The following is a 23632-nucleotide window of genomic DNA, read 5'->3' as shown; positions in this document are numbered from 1 at the left end:
GTGTTCGATGGGTTTGGTAAGTAAGTTTTTCCAGATTTTCCTCCCCAATAGGATGATAGATATTGGCCTGCTCTTTATGGTTTAGCGTGGGCGTCTGCTAATCAGTCGTTGGAATGTAAAAAGAATGAGCAACAAGGTAACAAATCAAACTAATCGAGCTGCAATTAAACTTCACCAATCTTGATACACCTTTTGCTAATCTGGATTTTCATTTTGATATATAAAAAACTCCAGTGGTACCGTTGTTTTGTATAAGATTCCCATTTCCGTACAAAGATTCTTGTTGCTTTTCTGGAATCTTTCCCCTATATATTTTTCACGGGATAACCAGCAAGAGATTAGGGAGGGTTTGTTTAATGGGATGCAGTTTAAATAGTTACCGTCAACTGCTCTAGCTTAGGACTATCTGACAAAACATGGTACGGCAATTTGGCCACCATTTCACCAAACCTCCAAAGTCATTTGATTTGAGTTAAGGAACGGCGTATTAAAAAATACAGGATTTCTCTTTCGATTTTACAGTAAGAAAATACAGTATGAAAATACAGACCAGATATGCAACAGTCCCATGTTTCGACCAATCGTCCCAAGTTAGAGCAGTTGACGGTACAAAGGAGTCATTGTTTGATTTGCTTGAAGGGCCATTAATCGATTACGTATAATATTGATTATTTTACTGTTTTTAGCACGTATATACTACTTTCACTTGTGTGTAAACATTTATTTTATGATTTTGTAAGGTTTACGGTCAACCTAGAAATAGTTAAATAAATAATTTTAAAGGTCTTTTACATCATCAGAAGAATAATTGTATTACTTTATAAGTGAGGTTTAAGTCAATTTGTATCTGGTGGGAAAATTTGAGTGACAGTGGTAAATAAATCTCGACCAAAGTCTGTATCCTTAAGTTAAAGCTTTTCTTAATATATTTTCATATGGATTATTGCATTGAGATTTTGGAAATCTTTTGCAAAAATAGCCAAATTTTAATCTCAAGGAGTATTATTTCTTTAAAGCTTATAAAGTTGGCTAGTTTTTACCCTGCCATTTTCTAGTCCAGAAGCTGGAGCTCAACAACTCAACTGTTTTTTGCCTATGATTTTGATGGTGGTGCGCCATCATTCATATCAAAAAGTGAAGATAGTATACAACAGATTTTTCTGACAAGCCATTTTCTCAATTTTAGAAAATTCTACTGTTTCAGGGGGGAGTCCATGTACAAAACAGCGGCATGTATCAGTACTTTGTAGCAAATTTCGATTTTAAACACCCACCCACCCCTATAGTACAAAATGTGCAAAATAGGTACTATCCAGCAAACTCCCAAAAACACCCCAACACCCCCTATATTTTACAATATACTATCCAGTACTATCCAGCAAACTCCCAAATACACCCTGACACCCCCTGTATAATACAATATACTATCAAGCAAACTGCCAGATATACCCCAACACCCCCCTTACATAGTACAATATACTATCCAGAAAACTACCAAACATACCCCTACACCCCTTCATAAAATAAAAATTTTAAGCCAAAAAACTTGAAACTTTGGGGCAAGTTTTTTATTCTTCCCATAGAAAAATTTTCGAAAAATTTTCTCGAAAATTGACCAAAAAAATTGAGAATTTAAAAAAATTTTCGACAAAAATCTGAAATAAATCACAATTTGATTTTTTTTAGGAATCTTTTTGTTCTTAATGGATTGAGATTTTTCATAAGAAAACAGGGTATTTACGACCTGTAATACAATGTGTATTTTTTGTGTAACGCTTCATTCAAAATATATAATGCATAATGCTGATCGTTTATGTTCAAATATTATGCGAAATTTTCGACTTTAAGTCGTCTTGTTGTTAGTATTGGTTCTTATTTTACGTTTTCATTTGTTAAAGTTTTATTTTTGTTGTTGAAATTGATATCAGTTAAAAAAATTCTGACTTTAAATTACCCCCCCCTCTTATTCCATCCCCCCGCTTATTAGAATTTTGAAACTTTTCCTACCCCCTGCTTATTCGGGCCCCCTGCTTATTCGGACCCCCCGTCTATTCGGGAGACAAGAGTAAGAAGGGAAATAACTCAAAGTTGGATTTGAGTGTTTTGACGTGCTAATTTCAGCTAATTTCACTGTATTCGAATGACTTTGTATGTTTCATTGTTTCAGTGTTTGCACTACAAGGATTCAAATATTTTTATATTCAAATCTTTCCTTTTATATAATTTGGTGCTTTTCTTAGCAAAATGCTTCGAATCCCTTGTATATGGTGGGAATTAAACTATTCTGGCCGAGAAGAAATTAGAACAGTGCACTATAAGGGGTGGTTTCTAAACTTATCTGATCGAAAAACAGCTAGTACAGTGTACTGAAAAGGTGGTATGAAAAATCCGGTGTACTGAAAGGGTGGTGTCAAATCAAGACTGTACTAACTTTCCTCCACAAGTTAGTACAGTGTACTAAAAAGGGTGGTGGTCTAGTTTTTTGGAAAAAAATCCAAAAATCAAGTTAGTACCCTATGGTCCAGTAGCTGACTTGGTACCCCCCCGCTAGTATTGCAACAAATTACCTGCGAGTTCATCCCTCTTGACCTACTATCAGAGCTCGAATCGCTACTTCTTCATAAAAGGACGACGAGATCTATATCATGGTGCAATAGGTGACCATCGGAATCGCACGGGTTTACAAGTAGGATCAAGTCTTTGTAAAATCATGGTGATAATAATCTTGAATAGACTTAAAGACTGACCGACCAGCAGCAAGGATTTAGACGGGATGGAGGAACCGCAGACGGCATATATGTGACAAAAAGACTTCAACAAATCTCGGACTATCTCCTATTCGTCGATTTGAGCTCCGCGTTCGACCACGTTGTAAGAAATTGGCTCTTCGAATCCATCTACCAGAGATTTCCTGAGCAAGTTGAGCCTACCCTAATAAATTTGCTCGAATCATTGTATCATAAAAAAACAACATCATTAGCACAAACTCCCATCACTATACAACCTTTATATGGATTATGTCATGCGTGTGTTAATGCAAAACTATGGAGAGAACAATGTTAAATTTCTTAAACTGAAGTACATAATTCGTGCCACTGCTACAACCAGAGATGAAAGAGCCAAAGGCTATTACGGTGAACACACTGTTGACTGGGCCGGTTACGCTGACGACTTAAAACTTGCATTCGAAAGAATTTCAAACTTAGAAAAAGGACTGAAAGTCCTCAATGAAACACCTCCAAATAAACGCCAAGAAAACCAAAACGATGATAATAAATTTCAAATCTCAAAACCAAGATGAGTATCCTCAATCTATCGTTACGCTTAAAAATGATCAAGTCATCGAAATTGTTGAATTGTTCAGATATCTTGGAGACGACATACACTTCAATCAACCTTTAACAGAGATTGACTTAAGAATAGCTGTTGCTCAAAACAAGTACAACCGAATGAGTAAAAAACTGCACAATCGAAAGATATGGGTATATCTCCTAAATACAATGGTGCGCAGTCGGTTGACATATTCCTGTCAAACGTGGAATATCACTCAACAACAACAACAACAACAACATTCCCAAAATCCTTGGCTATAAACCAACACAACGAGCTGATAGACAGGGCACGAAAGGAGGAGGCTTGATATCATATGTAAAAGATACGATCATCTTCGATTGTGGTCAAAAAAGCTCAACTGACGCAACAGAGTCAACCACATTGAAAGTGCAACTCAAAAAGAAGAACTGGATAACTATCACAAACGTATACGTGCCTCCAATCAACAGCACAGGTCAGACAATTGATTGCAAACCAGACAATATTCCAACCCCCGAAGAAGCCATTATTGTTGGAGACCTAAACGGTCACTCCATCTTATGGGATCTAATCCAACCCCCAGACACTAGAGGTGAAGACATCGAATCATGGGCCTACGAAAACGGCCTATCAATAATTAATGACGGCACACCAACAAGAGTGAACCCAAGCACAGGAAACGAAAGCACCCCGGACATATCACTAGTGGGGAAGAAATGGGAGAACAAGTGCAATTGGAAAGTCGGTGATCAAATTGGTTCCTCAGACCACCTTCCCATCAAAATTACTGTAAACGACAAGATAACACACCAAACTGTGGGAGGAATGAAAAGTAGATGGAAAAGAAACGGTGTAGATTGGTCATTATTCAGAAACGCTGTAGAAGTGGCAGTCACAAACTTCGAAAACGAACCTAACCTACTGAAAAGAGCATCAAGATTCACCAACCTACTCATCGAAAAAGCGAGGTCACTGGTGGGGAAAACAAAACCCCGCAAAACAGAAAAAATCTACATGACCCCAACTGTCAGGAAAGCCCTGAGAAAAAGAAATCGACTCAGGAAAGACGTCAAAAACCAAAGACAGGCATGGCTAGACGCGTGTAGAGAAGCTGCAGAGTCGATAAAGAAAGCTCGAGAAGACAGTTGGCAGGAAATCCTAGAATCAGCTATGGCAGACGATGATGAGAGCAAAATTTGGAGGCTGGTAAAATCCCTGAAAGGTTGCCCTGAAAGCAACTCTCCAAACGAGGCGATGAAACATAAAGGACGGATAATCACATCAAACAAGAAGAAAGCGGACATATTCATCCAACACTACGCCGGTGTAAGCAGACATACCTTCTCAAAAGACGAACGTACATTAAACAGAAACCTGAAAAGAAGCCTGGAAGCCGCAACGGTAGATAATGAATACAGCTGTGAATTCACACTAGCAGAACTCCGCAAAGCAAGCTCAAAGATGAAGAGGAAAGACGCCCCAGGACCGGATGATATCCCCCCAACCTTCCTACAAGAACTGGGCCAGAAAGCACAACAAGAACTTCTAGACATTAATAACATCTCCTTTCTCCAGTCGACTGTCCCACAAGTATGGAGATTAGCAACAATTCTCCCTCTTCTGAAGGCTAACAAACCAGCAAGCGAACTAGGATCATTCAGACCAATAAGCCTAACCTCATGCATCTCGAAACTATTCGAAAGAATGATCGGGGAAAGACTTTACCACCTAGCAGAAACCAACAACCTGTAAAACCATCAACAAGCTGGCTTCCGCAAAGGAAGGGGATGCGATGACCAAATCAACCGAGTAATACAAGCAATACATGACGGATTTATGCAACGCTCAGTACTGGTGTTACTAGACTTCAGCACAGCTTATGACACAGTCTGAAGAGAACGCCTCCTCACAACCCTATTGGAGCAAAGTATACCCAGCAAATATGTCAAGTGGCTCTACAGATTCCTCGAAAACCGCCAAGCCAGTGTATCATTTAATGGAACGACGAGCCGAAGAAGAACGATAAGGCAAGGCTTACCACAAGGATCGGTCCTCTCTCCAATCCTCTTCCTCTTTTATATAAACGAACTTGCAAAAATATTACCACAAGAAACCCTAAACGCAATGTTTGCAGATGATGTCTCAGCCTTAGCGACAGCTGACACGAAGGAAGAAGCTCAATCCATCGCCCAAGCGACCGTTAACGTAGTCGTGGAATGGTCGAAGAAATGGAAAATCTCTTTAAACGCAGGCAAGAGCGAAACATCGTTCTTCAGCACTTGGGTAAAAGAAGCAAATTGGCTACCCGAGATCATTATCAATGACACCGTCGTTAAAAAAGTAAGAAATCCCAGACTACTCGGTGTCATACTAGACAGAAATCTACACTTTGGACCACATGTAGACTTTGTGACAGAAAAGATCAAGAGCAAACAAAGGATCATAGGGGCTGTATCCAACACGGAGTGGGGCTGGAGGAAAGAACACCTGACAAAAATACTGACAGCACTGGTAAACAGCGTATCCGATTATGCCAATTTCGCATGGGTACCCAGCACAGCCAAAACACACATTGAACGCCTCGAAACTGCTCAAAACAAAGCACTACGCCTGGTCACAGGCCAGTACCTGGCAACACCAAAGGAAGCATTACGACTGGAATGTGGCCTTCCAAGTCTACAAACACAACTAAAACGATCGATCCTAAGATCGTCGGAAAAAGCAGCGCGCCTGCCAGAAGACCATCCAAGAAGAATTGCTCTCAATGGCCCCGTGACACACAAGCGTAAAAAAACTAATTGGAGAGCACTATCACACATAAACTGTCGTCAACCTTACCAAATTCTCTACAAAACAGAGCTCCACTAGAATACTTCACAACCAAACCCTGGGAATCAACACCCAACTTGGAGATCGCATCAGTACTAGAAGGAATCACAAGTCGTGAAGATGGTAAGGACTTAAAGAAAACAGCAGCTTACACAATGATAAGAAACACAAACGCTGACATCATCATCTACTCCGATGGCTCAGCATCATCAGGAACAGAAGATGGAGGAGCAGCAATTGTGATAACAAAAGGGGACCCGAGTGCAACGAGGGAAATTTAAAACATTTCGAAATTTGACCGAGGGTAATTTATCCAGAATTTCACGAAAACAAGCATATGGGATTCCTGGTTAATCTCGTGGTTTGGATTGAAATTCTAACAATTCTGAGAGACGTCAACTGAACACTGGAAATCAATCTGAAAATTTAAAAAGAGGTCTCAAAAAAGTCATAGAAACGCAAATCGGGGTTTAATTGAATAGTATTCCTTTGAAGTTAGTGAGAAAGTCGAAAAAGGTGATGGATTTCCAAACGATGAAAATTTCACTTTTAGGGGAAATTACAAGTTCGCAGGAAATTACAAATTAACGTATAAGCAAAAACGGCAATCGAATTTCAATCAACCATGAGATTAAATGACCTAACGCGCGCTTTTGTTGTTTTGATGATTGGTTGAACAACTGCATTATTTTTTTTCAAGCTCAGTATTTTTTGAAAAAGTGATTGAGACCTCGATAAATACCCTGAGTATCAGAGGTTAAGTTTTCAAAGAATATATTAACCTCCGAAGACCAATAATATAAATTTTATTGCGCATGTGTCAATCTAATCACTGTAGAAAAAATCAAAGATGAAGAGCAAATATTACCTTATTAATGTCTAGCAGACTGTTAAGTATACAGTTTACTATTTACGAATTCCCCAAAAACCTCCAAGTGTAATTGAAGTGAGTTTCTTTCGAAAGAAATCTTTTACATGATCCCCAAATGTATAACAGTAATTACTAAACTATTAATTATGGAAATGTCACTTTAGTTGAATCGAAATAATAGAAAGACTTTATGTTATGATTCTCTATCACTGACTCTTTTTAAAAAGCATTGATGATACTTTTTAGTTGTGTTTTCAACGACGGGAATAATAATATCAACTTTGAACTTCATCCAAGATCTTGGATGGTCGTCATGGATACTTTTGTCTTCGTTGATTGCGCGTTGAATAGAATCTCGATTCGTCGGCACAGCGTCGATATATGATTTCGACCTGTGCTTTTCACGGTACTCGATAAAAGTGTTGTTATTCTGGCTTTAACGAGACTCGGAAATCCAAAGTTTTCAAAGAATATATTAACCTCCGAAGACCAATAATATAAATTTTATTGCGCATGTGTCAATCTAATCACTGTAGAAAAAATCAAAGATGAAGAGCAAATATTACCTTATTAATGTCTAGCAGACTGTTAAGTATACAGTTTACTATTTACGAATTCCCCAAAAACCTCCAAGTGTAATTGAAGTGAGTTTCTTTCGAAAGAAATCTTTTACATGATCCCCAAATGTATAACAGTAATTACTAAACTATTAATTATGGAAATGTCACTTTAGTTGAATCGAAATAATAGAAAGACTTTATGTTATGATTCTCTATCACTGACTCTTTTTAAAAAGCATTGATGATACTTTTTAGTTGTGTTTTCAACGACGGGAATAATAATATCAACTTTGAACTTCATCCAAGATCTTGGATGGTCGTCATGGATACTTTTGTCTTCGTTGATTGCGCGTTGAATAGAATCTCGATTCGTCGGCACAGCGTCGATATATGATTTCGACCTGTGCTTTTCACGGTACTCGATAAAAGTGTTGTTATTCTGGCTTTAACGAGACTCGGAAATCCCGAGTTATTTTTCTCGAGTTAAAAAACCGAGTTACGAAAAGATCGAGTTGTGACGTCATTTTTCGGAAGCTATGACGTCATTTTTCGGAAATTTTGACGTTATTTTGTACCTTCCATGACATCATTCTCAATCTCGTAACTCATTTTTTCGTGACTTTAAAATTTCGAGTTATTTCTGGTATTTTAACTCGAGTATTTTTCCTACCTTCAAATTTTCGCGTTATTTTTTGTTTTTTAACTCGGTTTAATTTGGTTCTTTTAAATTTTGAGTTATTTTCCTTCCTGTAGATTCTCGAGTAATTTTGGCGTTCCTTTAAATTTTTGAGTTATTTTTTTCCTTTAAATGTCCGAGTTATCTCTTAACTTTATAAAATCGGTTTTTTTTTTTCATTCTTATAAGTTATTTCGTGTTTTAACTCGATTTTTTTTTCGTCTTTTATGTTCTCGAGTTATTTTTCCTTCCTTTACATTTTCGAGTTACTTTTACAGCTTGGAATCAGTTTAGCAATCTAAATATGGCTTCATGATTTCACTAAGCATACACCTCTAAGCTAAAATGATAAACATTTTGTGCAATTTAGATTTTTCTTTTTTTAACTTTTGGTTTAACATTCATATGATATGACGAAAAATATTCAAATTCTAATGCAGAGGAGGGTGAAAACGCTGGTAATGTAATGTTTTTGACATTGGCTGGATTGTTCTTCTAAAATAGCATTTTCTTTTCGGGTGTTCGATTTTCAGACTTCGTTTTCAGATTTTGACGTCTGATTATACAAATATTCATTTTCATCGGGACCGGTCGGACATAACTCACTAACATAACGAAAAAGTAACTTGAAAATGTAAAGGGAGCAAAAATAACTTGATAATGTAAAAAAAAAAAAAGGTGATTTCAGAAGCTGAAGATATTGAGCTTCAAAAAGCGAAAAAACTGGACAAACACTGTTTTCAAGGGTTAGTATCTCGAGTTTGGTACAGAAATCACCTACACTTGCAATATATCTCTAATCTTAATTTTTTAAGAGCTTTCCAAAAATATACAACAGGTCTTCGTTTTCTCAAGCTAAAATTTTCATTCATTTTTGGCCCTATGATTTTTGCCTGAGACCGTCATATTTGTCCAAAAATCACACCAAAGTGTCTGAAAAAAATTGGAGCCTAAGTAATTTTGATTCCCCTACCCCTTAGCTTTCCAAAAATGTATAACAAGTGCTTTGACCAAAATAATAGAGCGATTTTATGCCATCTACTATTAAGCCTTCATCTGTTTGCAAACATTTCGATTTTCTGACAAAAACATTTAACAGCATATGCTATCTCTAAAAGGCTTTTTTTGTAAATATTTCTTTTTTAATCAAGAAACTCCATCTTTTAGCTTTTTTTAAAAATCTTTGTAAACTTTGCGTAAACTCGGCTTTTTCGTTCCTGTATTTTTGCAAATAGTTCAAAATGCATGGCTGATGGAAAGGCGAAAAGGTCTATTTTTTAAACTTTCAAAGCTCATTTAAAGTCAAAATTTTGTAACCTTTTTCCCAAGCTTTAGCCATTCAAAACCTGACTTGGGCATGAGTCCCCCCTCTAGTTGAACCTGGTTGGTATATTATTCTATAAATAATAAACCCTGCAGTTATTATATTATTTTGCTGGTTTGGAGAACTTTGGAGAGATTAAGTTTTTGTTTTGGCTTTTTGCAGACTCTAGGCTAGGCTAAAATATTAGACGGGTACAGTAATGTCAGTTGCTAATTTTTAAATGTCTTGGTGATACATTTTTAAATTGGAAGGACACCTGATACATTTTTTATGGTTTCAAGGCTGATAATTCTCACATCTCTGTTCCCTTTTTACAATATAGACTTTTCTTACAATTTTTGATGGCTTCTTTTCAATAATAGTTTTCTTTCACCCAGTTGTGGCTTCTTACGAGTGAGAGTAGATCTTCCATTTTTCTATCTTTGATCTGAACCTTTAGTTAGGATGTTTTTAAGTTGGACTCTTTTCATTTTCATAATTCAAATTTGATATTCCGTAATTTGCCATAGTTAAGTTCCGTGTAGGCTTCGAACCCACTAGTGAAACGTACTCTTGGTTTAGAAGCTCCGTACGCTTCCACCAAACCACGATGCCACGGCAGGAATTCGAATTCGCAAATTTACTTGAAATGTTTATTTTACAGACCTATGAATATTAACATATCAAGGTTGGTCAAACCCTAAGGATGCCCTTACCAGTGCCATGAGTCTTGAGCCTTGGGCCTTACATTTCCCTACCAATGCTATTCCCAACCCTATTTTGAATCTTGAGCGTCAACCCTTACCCTAACTGATTCTGACCCTAACCAATATAAACGATTTTCACCCGTACAAATTGAATAACAAAAATTCTCCTTTCACCTATATGAAAAAGCCAGCCACCTTTTCATCCCCATAAATCCCAGGTAGGGTAGGGTAGGGTCGCAAGAACAGCAAGATATAAAAATCGATCCCCCATAGGGTACCTTTTTTGGGGGTTATGGAAATCTTCGCGAAAACTTTTTTCAAAAACCGAGTCCCACGTAGTGTCCATTTTGCACACCTCCGTCGGTCAGCAGGGGTAGTACCCCCAGAATTTAATCATTTTATAAGGAAGTAAAGAGTTTATTTTTCTTTTAACTTTCTTTTCTAAAGGATTCTTTGTTTTAATAATCTTCTGACTTCCTATAAGGCGAGACCAATTTAAAGGGACATAACAGTACTTGTCAAATTTGTAAACAAACTGTATGCAGCGGATACAAAATCAAAACAAATGTCACATGTCAAAATAAAAAATCAAACCAAATATGGCTAATTTTGATTGTTTAATTGTTTTACAAGTTTGTTTTGGACACGTGATTTTAATTGTTCTCTTTAATGACACGTGGTTCGTGCAATGTTTACATTTTACTACTTTTATGTCCCTTTAATTTGTTGTTTTACGGGCTAAGCTACCCCAAAAATAGGGTCGGTCGGTGGGCGAAAAAATAAAAATAAAACTAAAATTTGACCCGGTAAAATCACCTCAAAAGGCAGCAAAAACTACTACATCTTGACAAAAATGTGAAATAGAAAATAAAAAGACACAAAAAGCTTGAATTCTTGGATAAAATGAAAAATCGAATATAAAATTCTCAGAACCTTGGAAAAACTACCAAAATTTTGCAATTTGGCAATTTGTTAAGCAATGAAAACAAAAATGTACTACTAAAATCTATTTTATTTTTATTTCGATTTTTATTTATTTTGAGATTTCAGGGTCGGTCGGGCCCGTAAAACAACTAATCAAATTGGTCTCGCCTAATGTGAATTTGAAGTCAGATAGCTGATATTTATAGTACTCAAAGAACCAGAAAGAACTAGACTTTTTATCCTAGTTATCATATGGTCCGACCAACGACATGTGCCGCCCTTACGGGTAGGTTTTTCGACACCCTCGCAATGCACTGTAAGGGTGTACTTTTGATAGAGTGCACTGCAAAAGGTCTTCTTTTAGCTGGATACACTGTAAAGGTGTGTTTGGGGACCGCTGAAATGCAAGTCTGACTGTAAAAATTTGTTGTATTTTTATAGTTTTAATTCACACCCATTTTGATATCTTTTTAACATTGTGTCAACATCTCATGCTCATTTTTAAGAGGCTCAAATACAACAAGATATGAAATGAAACTACATTATAAGGGTGAGAAACGTTCGGTAAAATACATTTTAGAGGAACCTTTACACTTCTCAAGGGCTGCACTTTTAGTGCTCGATTTTTAAAGCCATTTTTTTGGCGGCACATGTCGCCGTTTAGTAATGTAGTGCCCCCCCCGGGCTTTATCATAAAATGTATTGTATATTTTTTCTTCAGATTTTCTTACTGTTACTAATAAGTCAACTTGTGAACAAAACATAGTGGCTTGAAAAATGTTAGATAATCTTAGTTGAAAAGAGTCCTTTTCATTTTCAGACAAAAATTTATCAATTTGAGTTTTTAAACAACATAAGGTTAAACCTACCTGAGATTCTTGCTTGGGCGGAGGGTTTGGCTGGGTTCTAAATTAAGAAAGTAAAGCGTCGTTACTAATTTGTAATATCTCTCCATATGAAATGTTATTGACTTTCAGATCTTCTAGGAAACAAAATTCAAGAAATTTTGATATAAGTCCCGATGATAGTAGGGATGTCTATTAAGAACATCTGAAATAAAGATACAGGGATATAGAGAACTGATTTTCGCAGGCAGGAACTAATGTTCGCTTTTTAAACTCGCGAAAACGTTTTCGAGCTCAAAACTGAAAAATTAATTCCCGCGAAGAATTTAAGAAAATGCTTTCAAAATTGAAAAATTGAAAAAAATGCTTTGATCTATTTTAGATGTTTATTTTACTTTACCTTACTAACAATTTTACTGTTTCAAAATATTATCGAACGAAAATTCAACAAAAACTTTTCTGATATCACTTTCAAAATATTACAAAATTTGACCAACCGCGGAAAATTCAAACAAAATAGTGAAATCTGCGAAAACTAATTACCGCGAAAATTATTTCCCTAAAGGTAGTCAAAAACTTATTGATGTGTTCTATTTTGTTCTCTAGCTAAATCCTAAGAAGGTCCTTAACACTTTTTTCGTGGAAAAAAGGCGAAAATATAAAAGTGTAGTGTTTCCAGAAACCGGCCGCGTAAAAAATATAACTTCTGACCCAGCCGCAGACTATCGAAAATTCAATAAACTTATTAGACGCAATTGCAACTAATTGCTACTCTTAAAGGGACATTGTTCAATTGTTTTACAAGTTTGTTTTGGACACGTGATTTTAATTGTTCTCTTTAATGACACGTGGTTCGAGCAATGTTTACATTTTACTACTACTCCAGGCGCTGGAAATACATACAAATCGGAACAAGCAAATTATCTAAACCAGAAAATTGATGACATTGCATCAAAATCCATTAACTAATCTTCTGAAGCCTGGAAAATAATCAATGAGATAACAGGCCGAAAATCATTCAATAACTCCAAACTTAAAGCCCTAAATGATGAAGAAATTCTAAAATTATGGAAAACTCACTATGAGACACTTCTAAGCGGGACAACAGACACTGACGAATCTACCATAAACATTATCTCACACGAATTACCAATAATTAAAGGTGATTTCACCATTGAAGAATTGGACATTGTTTTAAAAAGTATAAAACTCTAGAAAGCATGTGGCTTAGACAACATACTCGCTGAAATCTGGAAGCTAAGAAACTTCAATGATATCCTGTTATCACTTTGTACCTCAAGGCCAGCCAATTGACAAATGGAGAGAAGGATGCATTCTTCCTTTTTCCAAAAAAGGAGACCTTGGTGTTGCGTTCAACTATCGAGGAATCATCCTCACATCAATAGCAGTTAAAATTTACAATACCATACCACTGAATAGGCTTCGACCACACATTGATCCATTATTGCGAAAAAACCAAAATGGCTTCCGACAAAACAGATCAACAGATCGTAGATCAATCGAAGGAGCAAAAAGCATTCGATTCTATAAATAGAACCAAAATGAAACAGATCTTACTCTCATATGGCAAACCTGAAGAAACAGTTTCAGAAATAATGATGCTCTATGAGAATACAAAATCCATGGTCAGATCTCCAGACGGTGACACTGATTTTTTTAATATAACCAAAGGAGTATTGCAAGGTGACACGCTTGCACCATACCTCTTTGTAATTTGCCTTCATTATATAATGAGGAAAGCAACCAAAGATAATACGAATCTTGGTTTTACTCTAAAACAACAGACAAGCCGTAGACATCCCCCCCGATATGATTACTGATGCTGATTATGCCGACGATCTATGCATCACCTCTGACCTTCTCAATGATGCAACTGTCCATTCAGGTTCAATAAAATCCCGAACAAACCAAAACATCCAAGCTGTTCAAGAATTTACCTACCTTGGCAGTAACATTTCCTAACAAGTAACAAATCAGACTAGCAAAAGCCTGGTCAGCCCTCGACAAACTGGACAAAATATGGAAATCTAACCTATCAGCAAAATTAAAAAGGAATTTATTCAGAGCTACAGTCAGTTCTTCTATATGGAGCTACCTCGTGGACCCTAACTAAAACCCTCGAGAAAATGCTGGATGGCACGTACACAAGAATGCTTCGGCCAGTTCTGAATATTTCATGAAGAGAACATCCAACCAAGAGATTACTCCACGGAGATCTTCCACCAATAAGCCAAACATTGAAGGACAGACGTCTCAGGTTTGCTGGACATTGTTTTAGGAGCAAAGATGAGCTGGCTAGCGAGCTTGTCCTTTGGCAACCAAATCACGGTTTCAAAACACGCGGTAAACCAGCAAAGACGTATCTTGACCAACTCTGTGAAGACCTTGGCTGCTTGAAAGAAGACCTCCCAGTGCTCATGAGAGATCGAACACGGTGGAAAGATCAAGTCATGCCGAGCTCGCTCGACCCGAACGCAAAAAAAAAATTCCAGGCGCTGGGGAAACTTTCGTATGCAAACCACTGCGTACAGTTGGAATCTTTTGATTCGTGTTATGTATGGTCTTAAGTTTCTAAAAAGTTTTTTGGTAGCACCAACCCTGGGAACGCCCTTTTGGGCGTAAAAAATTAAAAATCAAGTCCTCAAAAGTTATTAACGTTTGAATGTGGAAGGGTAATTTATATAGCATTATCTACTCGTACACGCTTTTTTTTATAAGAAAGGTGTGTTTTCATTTAATCATGGATATTTTTAACTTTTTGGCGAAAATCATCCAAAAATATTCTCACGGTATTCTTAAATTAAGATCGAAATTGACAATCTACAGGTTAAAATGCATTAAAAATGGCATTCTTAGGTTCAGTTGCTAAATTCCATGATGGTGATATTCTTACCATATTCTTAATGTTTTGGCCACTTTCATCATGGACATTCTTATAAAGTGTATTCATATAAAGAAACGTCATTAATGACTCAAAAGAGTAGATATTATAGATTAACACCTTTTTCTTAACATTTTTTTTGTTTCTATTTATTTCACGATAATTGAATCATTTATTTGAATCATAATTGAACCATTGATCTTTTTATCTAAAATTTTCTTTTTCTTAATGAATGGAAACGTCTCTTTACGCTGAAGAGGAATTTGAATTTTTTGTTAACTAGTTTTGCAAGAAAGATGGAAAGTTGAATTAAGACATGGTAAGTTGAAATGAGCACTGCGAGTTTAACATGGCAATGGATCATGGTAGTTTACAATTAGTAGTGGAAAACAAACCTAAGAAAGATTTAAATAAATGTATCATTTGCCAAAAGAAAACTAATCAAGGGAATACAAAACTCACAAGTACACCAACTGGAATTCAAACTTTCTTAGAATGTTCAAACTCTTTGAATGACGATCTGTTTTATGGGGTAATGGATCAGAAAGAAACAAAATACCGTTTAAGACCTTGTTATTCAAAATATAAGAATCAGGCAGACAGATCCCAGAAAAAAGCGTGAACTAGAAAATGATGAAAACGTAGCAGTAAACAATTGAAAATAGACCCGACTATCGCCACACCAAAAGTCGATAAAGATTCGAAACCCTGCATTATTTGTAATAAACTTAAAACTAAGGATTGTCAGCGTACAAGGTGCATAATTTGTGAAGCAGACACATTCCTTTCTCTCCGCCATTAAATATATAAAGATAATAATAAAGATGAAGTGTACACCGATGCAGTCTCCTGGAAAGTATAAAGGTTGTTTTTGCAAATGATATTATATACTTTAAAAACTGTATGGGAAATTATTTGAGAAAAATTGAGCCGATTCCAAGAAATAAAGCTTGTGCGGATTGTTCAAGGAGTTTGTGGTTACAATCGATATTCAGAACAAAGCTTGTGCGCTAGCAATCTGCAGAGACCAGTTCCAGAAATATTTAGAGACTAAGAAACATGCTCAAGGTAATATTTTATGTTTTCTGCAACTAATTTTTCCTTATGAATTTTGTACTTCACATAAACACCCATTTTCGGCGACATTCTCTCATTTTCATATCGCAAAAATTAATTCTACGAAAATCAGATCTTTTAAAATAAGATAACGCCACTGTTTCATCATGAATTTATTATAGAGACTCTGGATAAACATCGAATGAAACGGTGGAGTGCGGAGTATTGTCTTCTATTGTTTCAGAAAACAATCGATGAACAGGCTTTGTCCGCAAAGGACAACTGTCATGGCGGCTCGAAGGACTCTGATTTTGAAAAATGATTAATACTCTTATTTCTAAAAAGTTCTCAACTTTTTCTGATCGTAATTTTGCTGGCTAAAAGATTGAAAATAAATGCTAGAATACCAAGCGAATACATTTATGAAATCTGGTGTGAGAAAAACATCATCAGACGAGTAAAATCAAACAAAATGCTTATAATGACACAAAATTTTGAATTGCGAATATCTTTCCAATATTTTTGCGAGAAGAGCTGAGATTGATATATATTAGACGTCAGTCTCATAGCTCCACTGTAGTGTGAAAATCTTTTGGTGGCACGTGGTGGCACGGTGGCTTTTTTGAGGATGAAGTTTAAACATTTCTGGTGTCAATATTCAATTTCTTATACATAGCATGTTTTTTCATCTTTCTCGAAATTTAAAACGTAACGACGTATAATTAGTAATTAACTAGATGAGTTTGAATCTCGGAAGAGAACTTAAAGTTTCATTTAGGAATTGGATAAGTGTATTTTGATGAGAAATGCAATTAAAATGCTACAAAAAATCATTTAATGGTGAAAGTGTCACTGGAGACCTCGAAACTTATTAAAGGACGCCCGTTACGTGGATTGGCTTCTACGCGTCTTTCATCTCATGAAATAACGGCTAAAAATAACACAATAAGTGAATCAGACATAGCATGGATTTATCATAGAACTCTGGATACACAATGAGCTGGTTTTTCATCGATTTCTCATGTTCTAGCCTTGTCCGCAGTGATGACATTATTATTCACCCTCCTCCATTCACTAATAACTTTTCGTAAATTTTTTTATTGCATTTTTCATCAAAACACAGCTATACAATTCCCAAATGAGACTTAAAGATCCCTCAAGAGAGTCAAATGCATCAAATTGATTGCTAATGATATGTCGTTATGACGTTTCAAGTTGTGAGAAAGATGCGACAAACATGCTATGTATAAGAAAATGAATGTTGACACCAGAAAATTTCAAACTTCCACCTCGCCAAAACCACCGTGCCACCGCGTGCCTCTAAAAGATTTTCATATCACTATGAAGCCAAGATACTCCAGTCTAACATATATCAATCCTAGCTCTTCCCAGGAAAAACTTGGAAAGATATTGCCAACCTTATTTTCAGCGTCATTCTAGGCTTTTTACTCAATTTTTCTTGTTTGATGAAGTTTTTTTCACATTTAGGCGGTGGTTACACGTAGCCGGGGTGAAATTCACCCCGGGGTGGAATGGAAAAATAATTCACCCCGGGGTGAAAATCATTTTGGGATACACGTCGGCGAAAGGCGGGGTGAAAACCCTTTTTTTCAGTCCGGGGTGAAAATTTTAAATTATTTTCACCCCGGCGTGAAAATGTAAAGTCTGTTCACGATAAGTGTGCACTCTTTTTTTCTTTTACCTATAACTTTTGAAGGAATTCTTCAATCTTTATAAATTTGGTATCATTGGAAAGATATTAGTGAGTGGAACAATTTGAAATAAAAAAATCTATAAAAAAATTCTAAAACTGAAGATGAAAATAAAGAAGAAAACAATGAAGATCTTGTAAAAAATTGCTATAACTTTCATATTCACTGGAGAGATTCTTTGATCTTAGGAGGTCATCACTGTGAAAAAATTTCACTAAAATATTTATTCAATATAAAGTTATGATGCAAAGTTAATAAGTGATCGACCTCAAAAAACATCAGAAAACAGCAGAAAACAACGTTTTTAGACGTCAATCAGCTTATAACTTTGTTTGATATCTTTTGACTGAATGATTATTTTTGAGAAAATTTTTCACAGTTATGACGTTCGATGATCAAGGATTCACTTCAGTGAAAATGATAGTTATAGCACTTTTCTACAAGATCTTCATTTTTTTCTTCTTCATTGTCATCTTCATTTTTAGAATGCTTTTAAAGATTTCTTAATTCAAATTTTTCCACTCACTAATATCTTTCCAATGATACCAAATTTGTAAAGATTGAAGAATTCCTTCAAAAACTATATAGGTAAAAGAAAAGAGAGTGCACACTTATCGTGAACAGCCTTTAATCATGCATAACTTTTAGATTCAAACCGGGGTGAAAAAGAAATTGTGTATACATGTAAAAATCTGCAAAAAGTTGCAAAAAAAATCCTCAAAAAAAATTTCACTCCGGTCCTCAGGACCGGGGTGAAATCAACCCCGGGGTGAGTTCAACCCGCCTAAAAACGATTTCACCCCGCCTAAATACGTGTATACAGAAACAGTGTTTTCTTTATAGACCGGAGTGAATTTCACCCCGGGGTGAAATATGTTTTTATTTCACCCCGGGGTGAATTTCACCCCGGCTACGTGTAACCACCGCCTTAATTTCATAAATGTATTCGTTAAGCTTTCTTGCTTTCATTTTCAAAGTTGCATCCGGTAAATATACAAAAACAAGAAGTTACAGGACTTTTTAGAAATGGGATTATTAATCATTTTTCAAAATCAGGGACCTTCGAGCTGCCATGACAGTTGTCCTTTGCGGACAAAGCTAGAACATCAATTGTTTTCTGAAACAATGGAAATACAATAGTTCGCTCTCCACCGTTTTATTTGATGTTTATCCAGAGTTCTATAATAAATCCATGGACATAGGAAATATTTACAAGAAACAATATGTTAAAAAAATTTACTTACTGAAAACACTTTCCACAAACACTTCTTTACAAGACAGCACTTTAAGTCTTTAACATACATTGACATTCACAACCGAAGCAGAACGATTTATTCAAAACGGGATATCCCAAGACATTACAACATATAACGATTAACTATACACACGAGACATCTAATTATTCACATCGTAATTGGGTCATAAAATATACTAAAACTAGCGGCAGTTACAGGAAGGAGGGAACCACTGGGAACGAAAAGTCTAACACATTCATTCCTATTCTAAACAACTTCAAAGGACAGTAAATTATATTCTTTGAACAAAGAACCTTGTAGCTTTATATACAGTGTGTTCCGCAAAAAAGTATACTCAAAAAGTAAAATCGAATTATGAAAAAACGTTAAGCTTAACCAATTTACTTTTAGATAAGCTCAAGGCACATATATTCAGCGTTCTACGGTGATAATTTCATTGTGAAAAAAGTCTTAGTTTTAGAGATATGAAACTTCAAGCACACCAAGTCGGAGATTAACACAAGTCGAGATAGAAAGTTTTCAAACCAAAAAAGCTAATTAACTTTTGATTGACAGCTCTCTTTTACGTCATTTTGATGAAATATGCCATTTTAATGGTCAAACCTATACACCTTCCAAGTCAAATTTCTCGTCAATGAAAAGCTGGTTGAATATAAATCTTTCAGCAATGGAAAGAATAATAATTTTTCTTTTTGCTGGATACAAAATTGACTTTTATGAAAATTTCTACCTTTTCCAAATTAAGGTTTGTTACAAGTTAGCTTATTTTGGAATAACTGAATTCATCTTCGATGTTGAAAAGTTGCACCCTTGTGTACAGAAGACTCGATATATCTTGAACTAAAAAACTTTCTGAATTATATTTTCAAGCACATGGAGCTGAGTAGCCATACTTTCAGCTATACTGAAAATTAAAGTTATTGGTTCAGTAATTTCTTCTACAGAATTATCTTTTTATTTATTTTATTTTTTTTAAATTTTTTTGCGGAACACACTGTAGAGGATAGTAAATTTGCATTACAAAGGTTAAATGGAAATAATTTGAGAGATGTTGTTTTCCTTTGGTCCATATTGGTAATTTTCCAAATGAACCAAATGAAGTCGCCTTATTGGTTTATTCAACGGTTATGTTAATTTCAACCAATAAAGCAGCTTCATTTGGTTTCGGAGTAGAACGGAACCGTAGCATGCGAACATGGTTTAAAAGAATGTTTTTGACAATCAAGGTGTAGTCTTTCTAAATCGACTTCGGGTAGGGTTCAGTCATCTGAACGAGCACAAATTTAGGCATGGTTTTCGTGATACTTTAGACCCTTTTTGTGGTTGTCGAACTAACTCAGTTGAAAATACTCAGCACTTTTTTCTGCACTGCTCTATATATTCCCATGCGAGACAATCTCTATTCGACAAACTACAAGACTTACATATTGTTTTCCTCCCACTAAACCCTTCTTATTTTTGTCGGTTTTTATTATACGGTGATGAAAGCTTGACTTTAATTTTAAATCAAACTATAATTCTTTCTGTCGTTGAATATATCCATGAATCTGGAAGGTTCAGTGGTGCGTTATTTTAGTCTACTACAACCATAGCTCTCTCCACGTCACACCTTGTTTTACTTTTTCCTTTCTTCATAGTCTAATACCTCTGGCGATATAACTCAAGTTTCTAGCGGAGGGAGGGACTATATTAATGTTTAGTAGTATTTTGTATTATATGTTCGTAATGTACCCTGTGTTTATGTTTCAATAAAGAAAAAAAAAAAAAAAAAAAGAAAAAAAAAAGAATGTTTTGAAACATAATTGTATTTTCTCCCTTCAGATTATCACGTCACCAATCGAATGGTGAAATCCCTCCTTATCAACCATTTCGAGGACCAATTGGCGTTCATGTATCCGACAGATAATAGAAAATCATCAATTTATCAACCGTCCAAACTTCGGATGTTATTGAGGCTATTCTTACAACGGCTCCCGTCAAAGTGTGCGTAGAAAAAATAAAGTCTGAATGCCAGTCTTATGATTTTCAACTAAAAGAAAGCTTCCGTAATGCATCGGACTTAGAAATTGCAATGGAGAGACTGAACACCTACCAACAACTTGAAACTTGGGACAAATTTTTCAATGCTCTTTTTCCGACGCGATCTTCTTCCAAACCGATTAAAAGAAAATGTGACGTTATTTTGTAAATTGATTTTAACATGGTCAACATAGGACGAAAAAAGACCCCATTACACACTGCTATCGCCGAAAGTATACACGATACTTGCAAATCAAAGACTGCATTTCTGTCAAGTAATTGATTAACTGATGTCGAGGGGCAAATCATTCGAAAAATGGTGTACGAGATTTATGATTTATTTTTGATTTATGATTTATCTATGATTTATTTTTGATTTATTTTTGATTTATGATTTATTTTTGATTTATTTTTGAATTATTTTTGATTTATTTCTAATTTATGAATAGGTGTAATTTTATGGAAATTCTTTTTCAAATTTTAACGAACTGATACTCAAAATCATTGTCAAAAAAATAAAAAAAGTTGAAAAGTCCATTTTTTTTCGAAAGATTTTTTATTTATTTTTATTTATTCATGATTTATTTTTTATTTATTGATTTATTTCTGATTTATTTCTGATTTATTGATTTATTTCTGATTTATTTTTGATTTCTGATTTATTTCTGATTTATTTTTGATTTCTGATTTATTTCTGATTTATTTTTGATTTATGATTTATTTTTGATTTATAAAATTGTGTACGGGATTTATTTTAGTGATAGGCACCCAAAACGCAAAAGTTAGTTCCCATGAGGTAAAGAAAGGGGAATTTCTTGCAATATTTTAAACACCGGCTAGAAACCACTGAAATCCTCCCACGATAATTCAATAAAATAAATTCGAAGTGCTAAAATAACTCTCGCCCGAAGTTTAAATTGTGATAGATATGAGCCCTCCGAATGCATTAGGAATGGGTCCTACTCCCGAGGGGGGGGGATGTGCGGCGGTTAAGGGTATGTTTTTCAAAATATCAGAAATGCACTGTAAGGGTGGATTTTTGATAAATGCGCTGTATGGCTGGAAGTTTCAGCAAATCTAGGAAAAATTGCAAATATTTGCAATAAAATATATTTGCTCTAAAAGAGTTTAAAATTTGAAAAAAAATGCACTGTAAAGGTATGAATTTCACCGAATTTTTTCTGCACTGTAAGGGTGCGATTCTAAAAGCCAATTTTTTTCGCCGCACATACCATCAGTTGGTAAACCCACTGCCCCCGGGGTCCTACTCCCGCTAGAGTTATATTATAAATTACATTAGATCAGATTTTGACTAGTGTAAAATCATGTTTCGTCAATGACAAGAAGAGCTAGTTCGTTTGTAAAAATATAATTTATAAACATTTAAGCTGACTCGGACCTAACTTACCTGAATGATATTTCAGCATTGGCAAATTCTTGCGCATGCTTTGCTGTATGTTGACAATCTCCTCCAGTCTGTTGGTCAAAGCTTTGATTTCCTCCGAACTGAGATTTTGATGAAGTGATAACTGTTGAGCGAGGTTGCCAATTTGAGTTGTTGAAATTTGTAAATCTGTAACATCTTGAGATAATGATGCTTGTTGGTTGTCGAGAGATTTGTGTTCATTCTCAAGGGCTGCCTGATTGTCTGCTAGGGTCGTATGTTTAGAATCCAGGGCCGTCTGTTTGGTATCCAGCGCCGTCTGTTTCGTTTCCAGCGCCATCTGTTGTTTAGAAAGTGTGTCTTGCTTTCTCTCTAGATACAAATACATAGATTTGACAACATTCTCGTACTTTAGGTCCAATAACATTGTTTTCAGCTGCGTTGTGTCGTAAGTAAAGCCAAGATTGTTGATGATTTGTTCTCCTTCAGTCCATTTCTGATTAAATTGTGCTTGATTGATTTTATCTGGATCCGTGTGGTGAATGTAGTTTCGCCATTCTCTCGCACGAATTACAAATGCACCGATACTTAGGTCAGTTGCAGGTGGATTTTTGTTTTTCCATCCTTTGAGAGGAGCAGGAAGATTGGTAAAATTGATAATCAAAATACAGATGAGTGTAACATCAAATTGAGAAGAGTCGGTTGCGTTTCCAGTAGGAGGTCGTAATGCATCCACCTGATCTTGTTGTAAAACTTTCTTTTTTCCGTTCGTTCCATTCTTCAAGTCATTTATTTTCTTTCGATTGGCAGGTGTCGAGAGTTCTTGATATAGTTTTTGAGGGTCTTGAGGTAGACCATTGTATGTAGGGTCATTTGAGAGGTTATGGAGTACATGAAGTAGAAATGACTTTAGAGGTCCATGAAGGAAGGTGGCAAGTCGTAACCAGAATTGGATGACGGTGATTAGAGCAGCGATCGTCAATGTCATGGCAACAACCTTTGAATAAAAGAATTTATAATGAAAACTTTAATCGTCACCCGTTTTTACTTGTTATAGAAATAAATTTCTCCCTAGTTTGTTAGTGTAAAGCACTTTTTTAAACAGAGATAAAAGTTACGTGTATTTAAGTTTAGCCAAGGTTTTAAGCTAATGCACCTTTTCGACTGTAGCTGCCAATTGCCGCGCGGGCATGTTTTATGTTCGCTTTATCCCACTAAAACCGTCCCAGTCCTTTTTTCGCACCTATAGACAATAGAAAAATAACTAGTAAAAGTA

General features: G+C 35.6%; 1 protein-coding gene across 2 annotated transcripts in view; it reads right to left on the bottom strand.

Moving 5' to 3' along the window:
- Positions 1-23353, bottom strand: part of LOC136815719 (uncharacterized) — a 50241-nt gene extending 26888 nt beyond the window's left edge. For both annotated transcript variants that reach the window (XM_067072201.1, XM_067072265.1), the window contains exons 1-2: positions 22381-23353; positions 12052-12088 (exon numbers count right to left, since the gene is read on the bottom strand). In XM_067072201.1, coding sequence (XP_066928302.1) covers positions 12052-12088; positions 22381-23344 — 1001 coding nt within the window. In that variant the 5' untranslated portion in view covers positions 23345-23353. The remainder of the gene's footprint in view (positions 1-12051; positions 12089-22380) is intronic.
- Between the last annotated feature and the right edge of the window lie 279 nt (positions 23354-23632).

This window comes from Clytia hemisphaerica, unplaced genomic scaffold (assembly GCF_902728285.1).
Source record: "Clytia hemisphaerica strain Z4C2 unplaced genomic scaffold, Clytia hemisphaerica genome assembly, whole genome shotgun sequence".
Taxonomy (NCBI): domain Eukaryota; kingdom Metazoa; phylum Cnidaria; class Hydrozoa; order Leptothecata; family Clytiidae; genus Clytia; species Clytia hemisphaerica.
The sequence above is the reverse complement of the archived record's forward strand: the minus strand, read 5'-3'. Positions and strand labels throughout refer to the sequence as shown.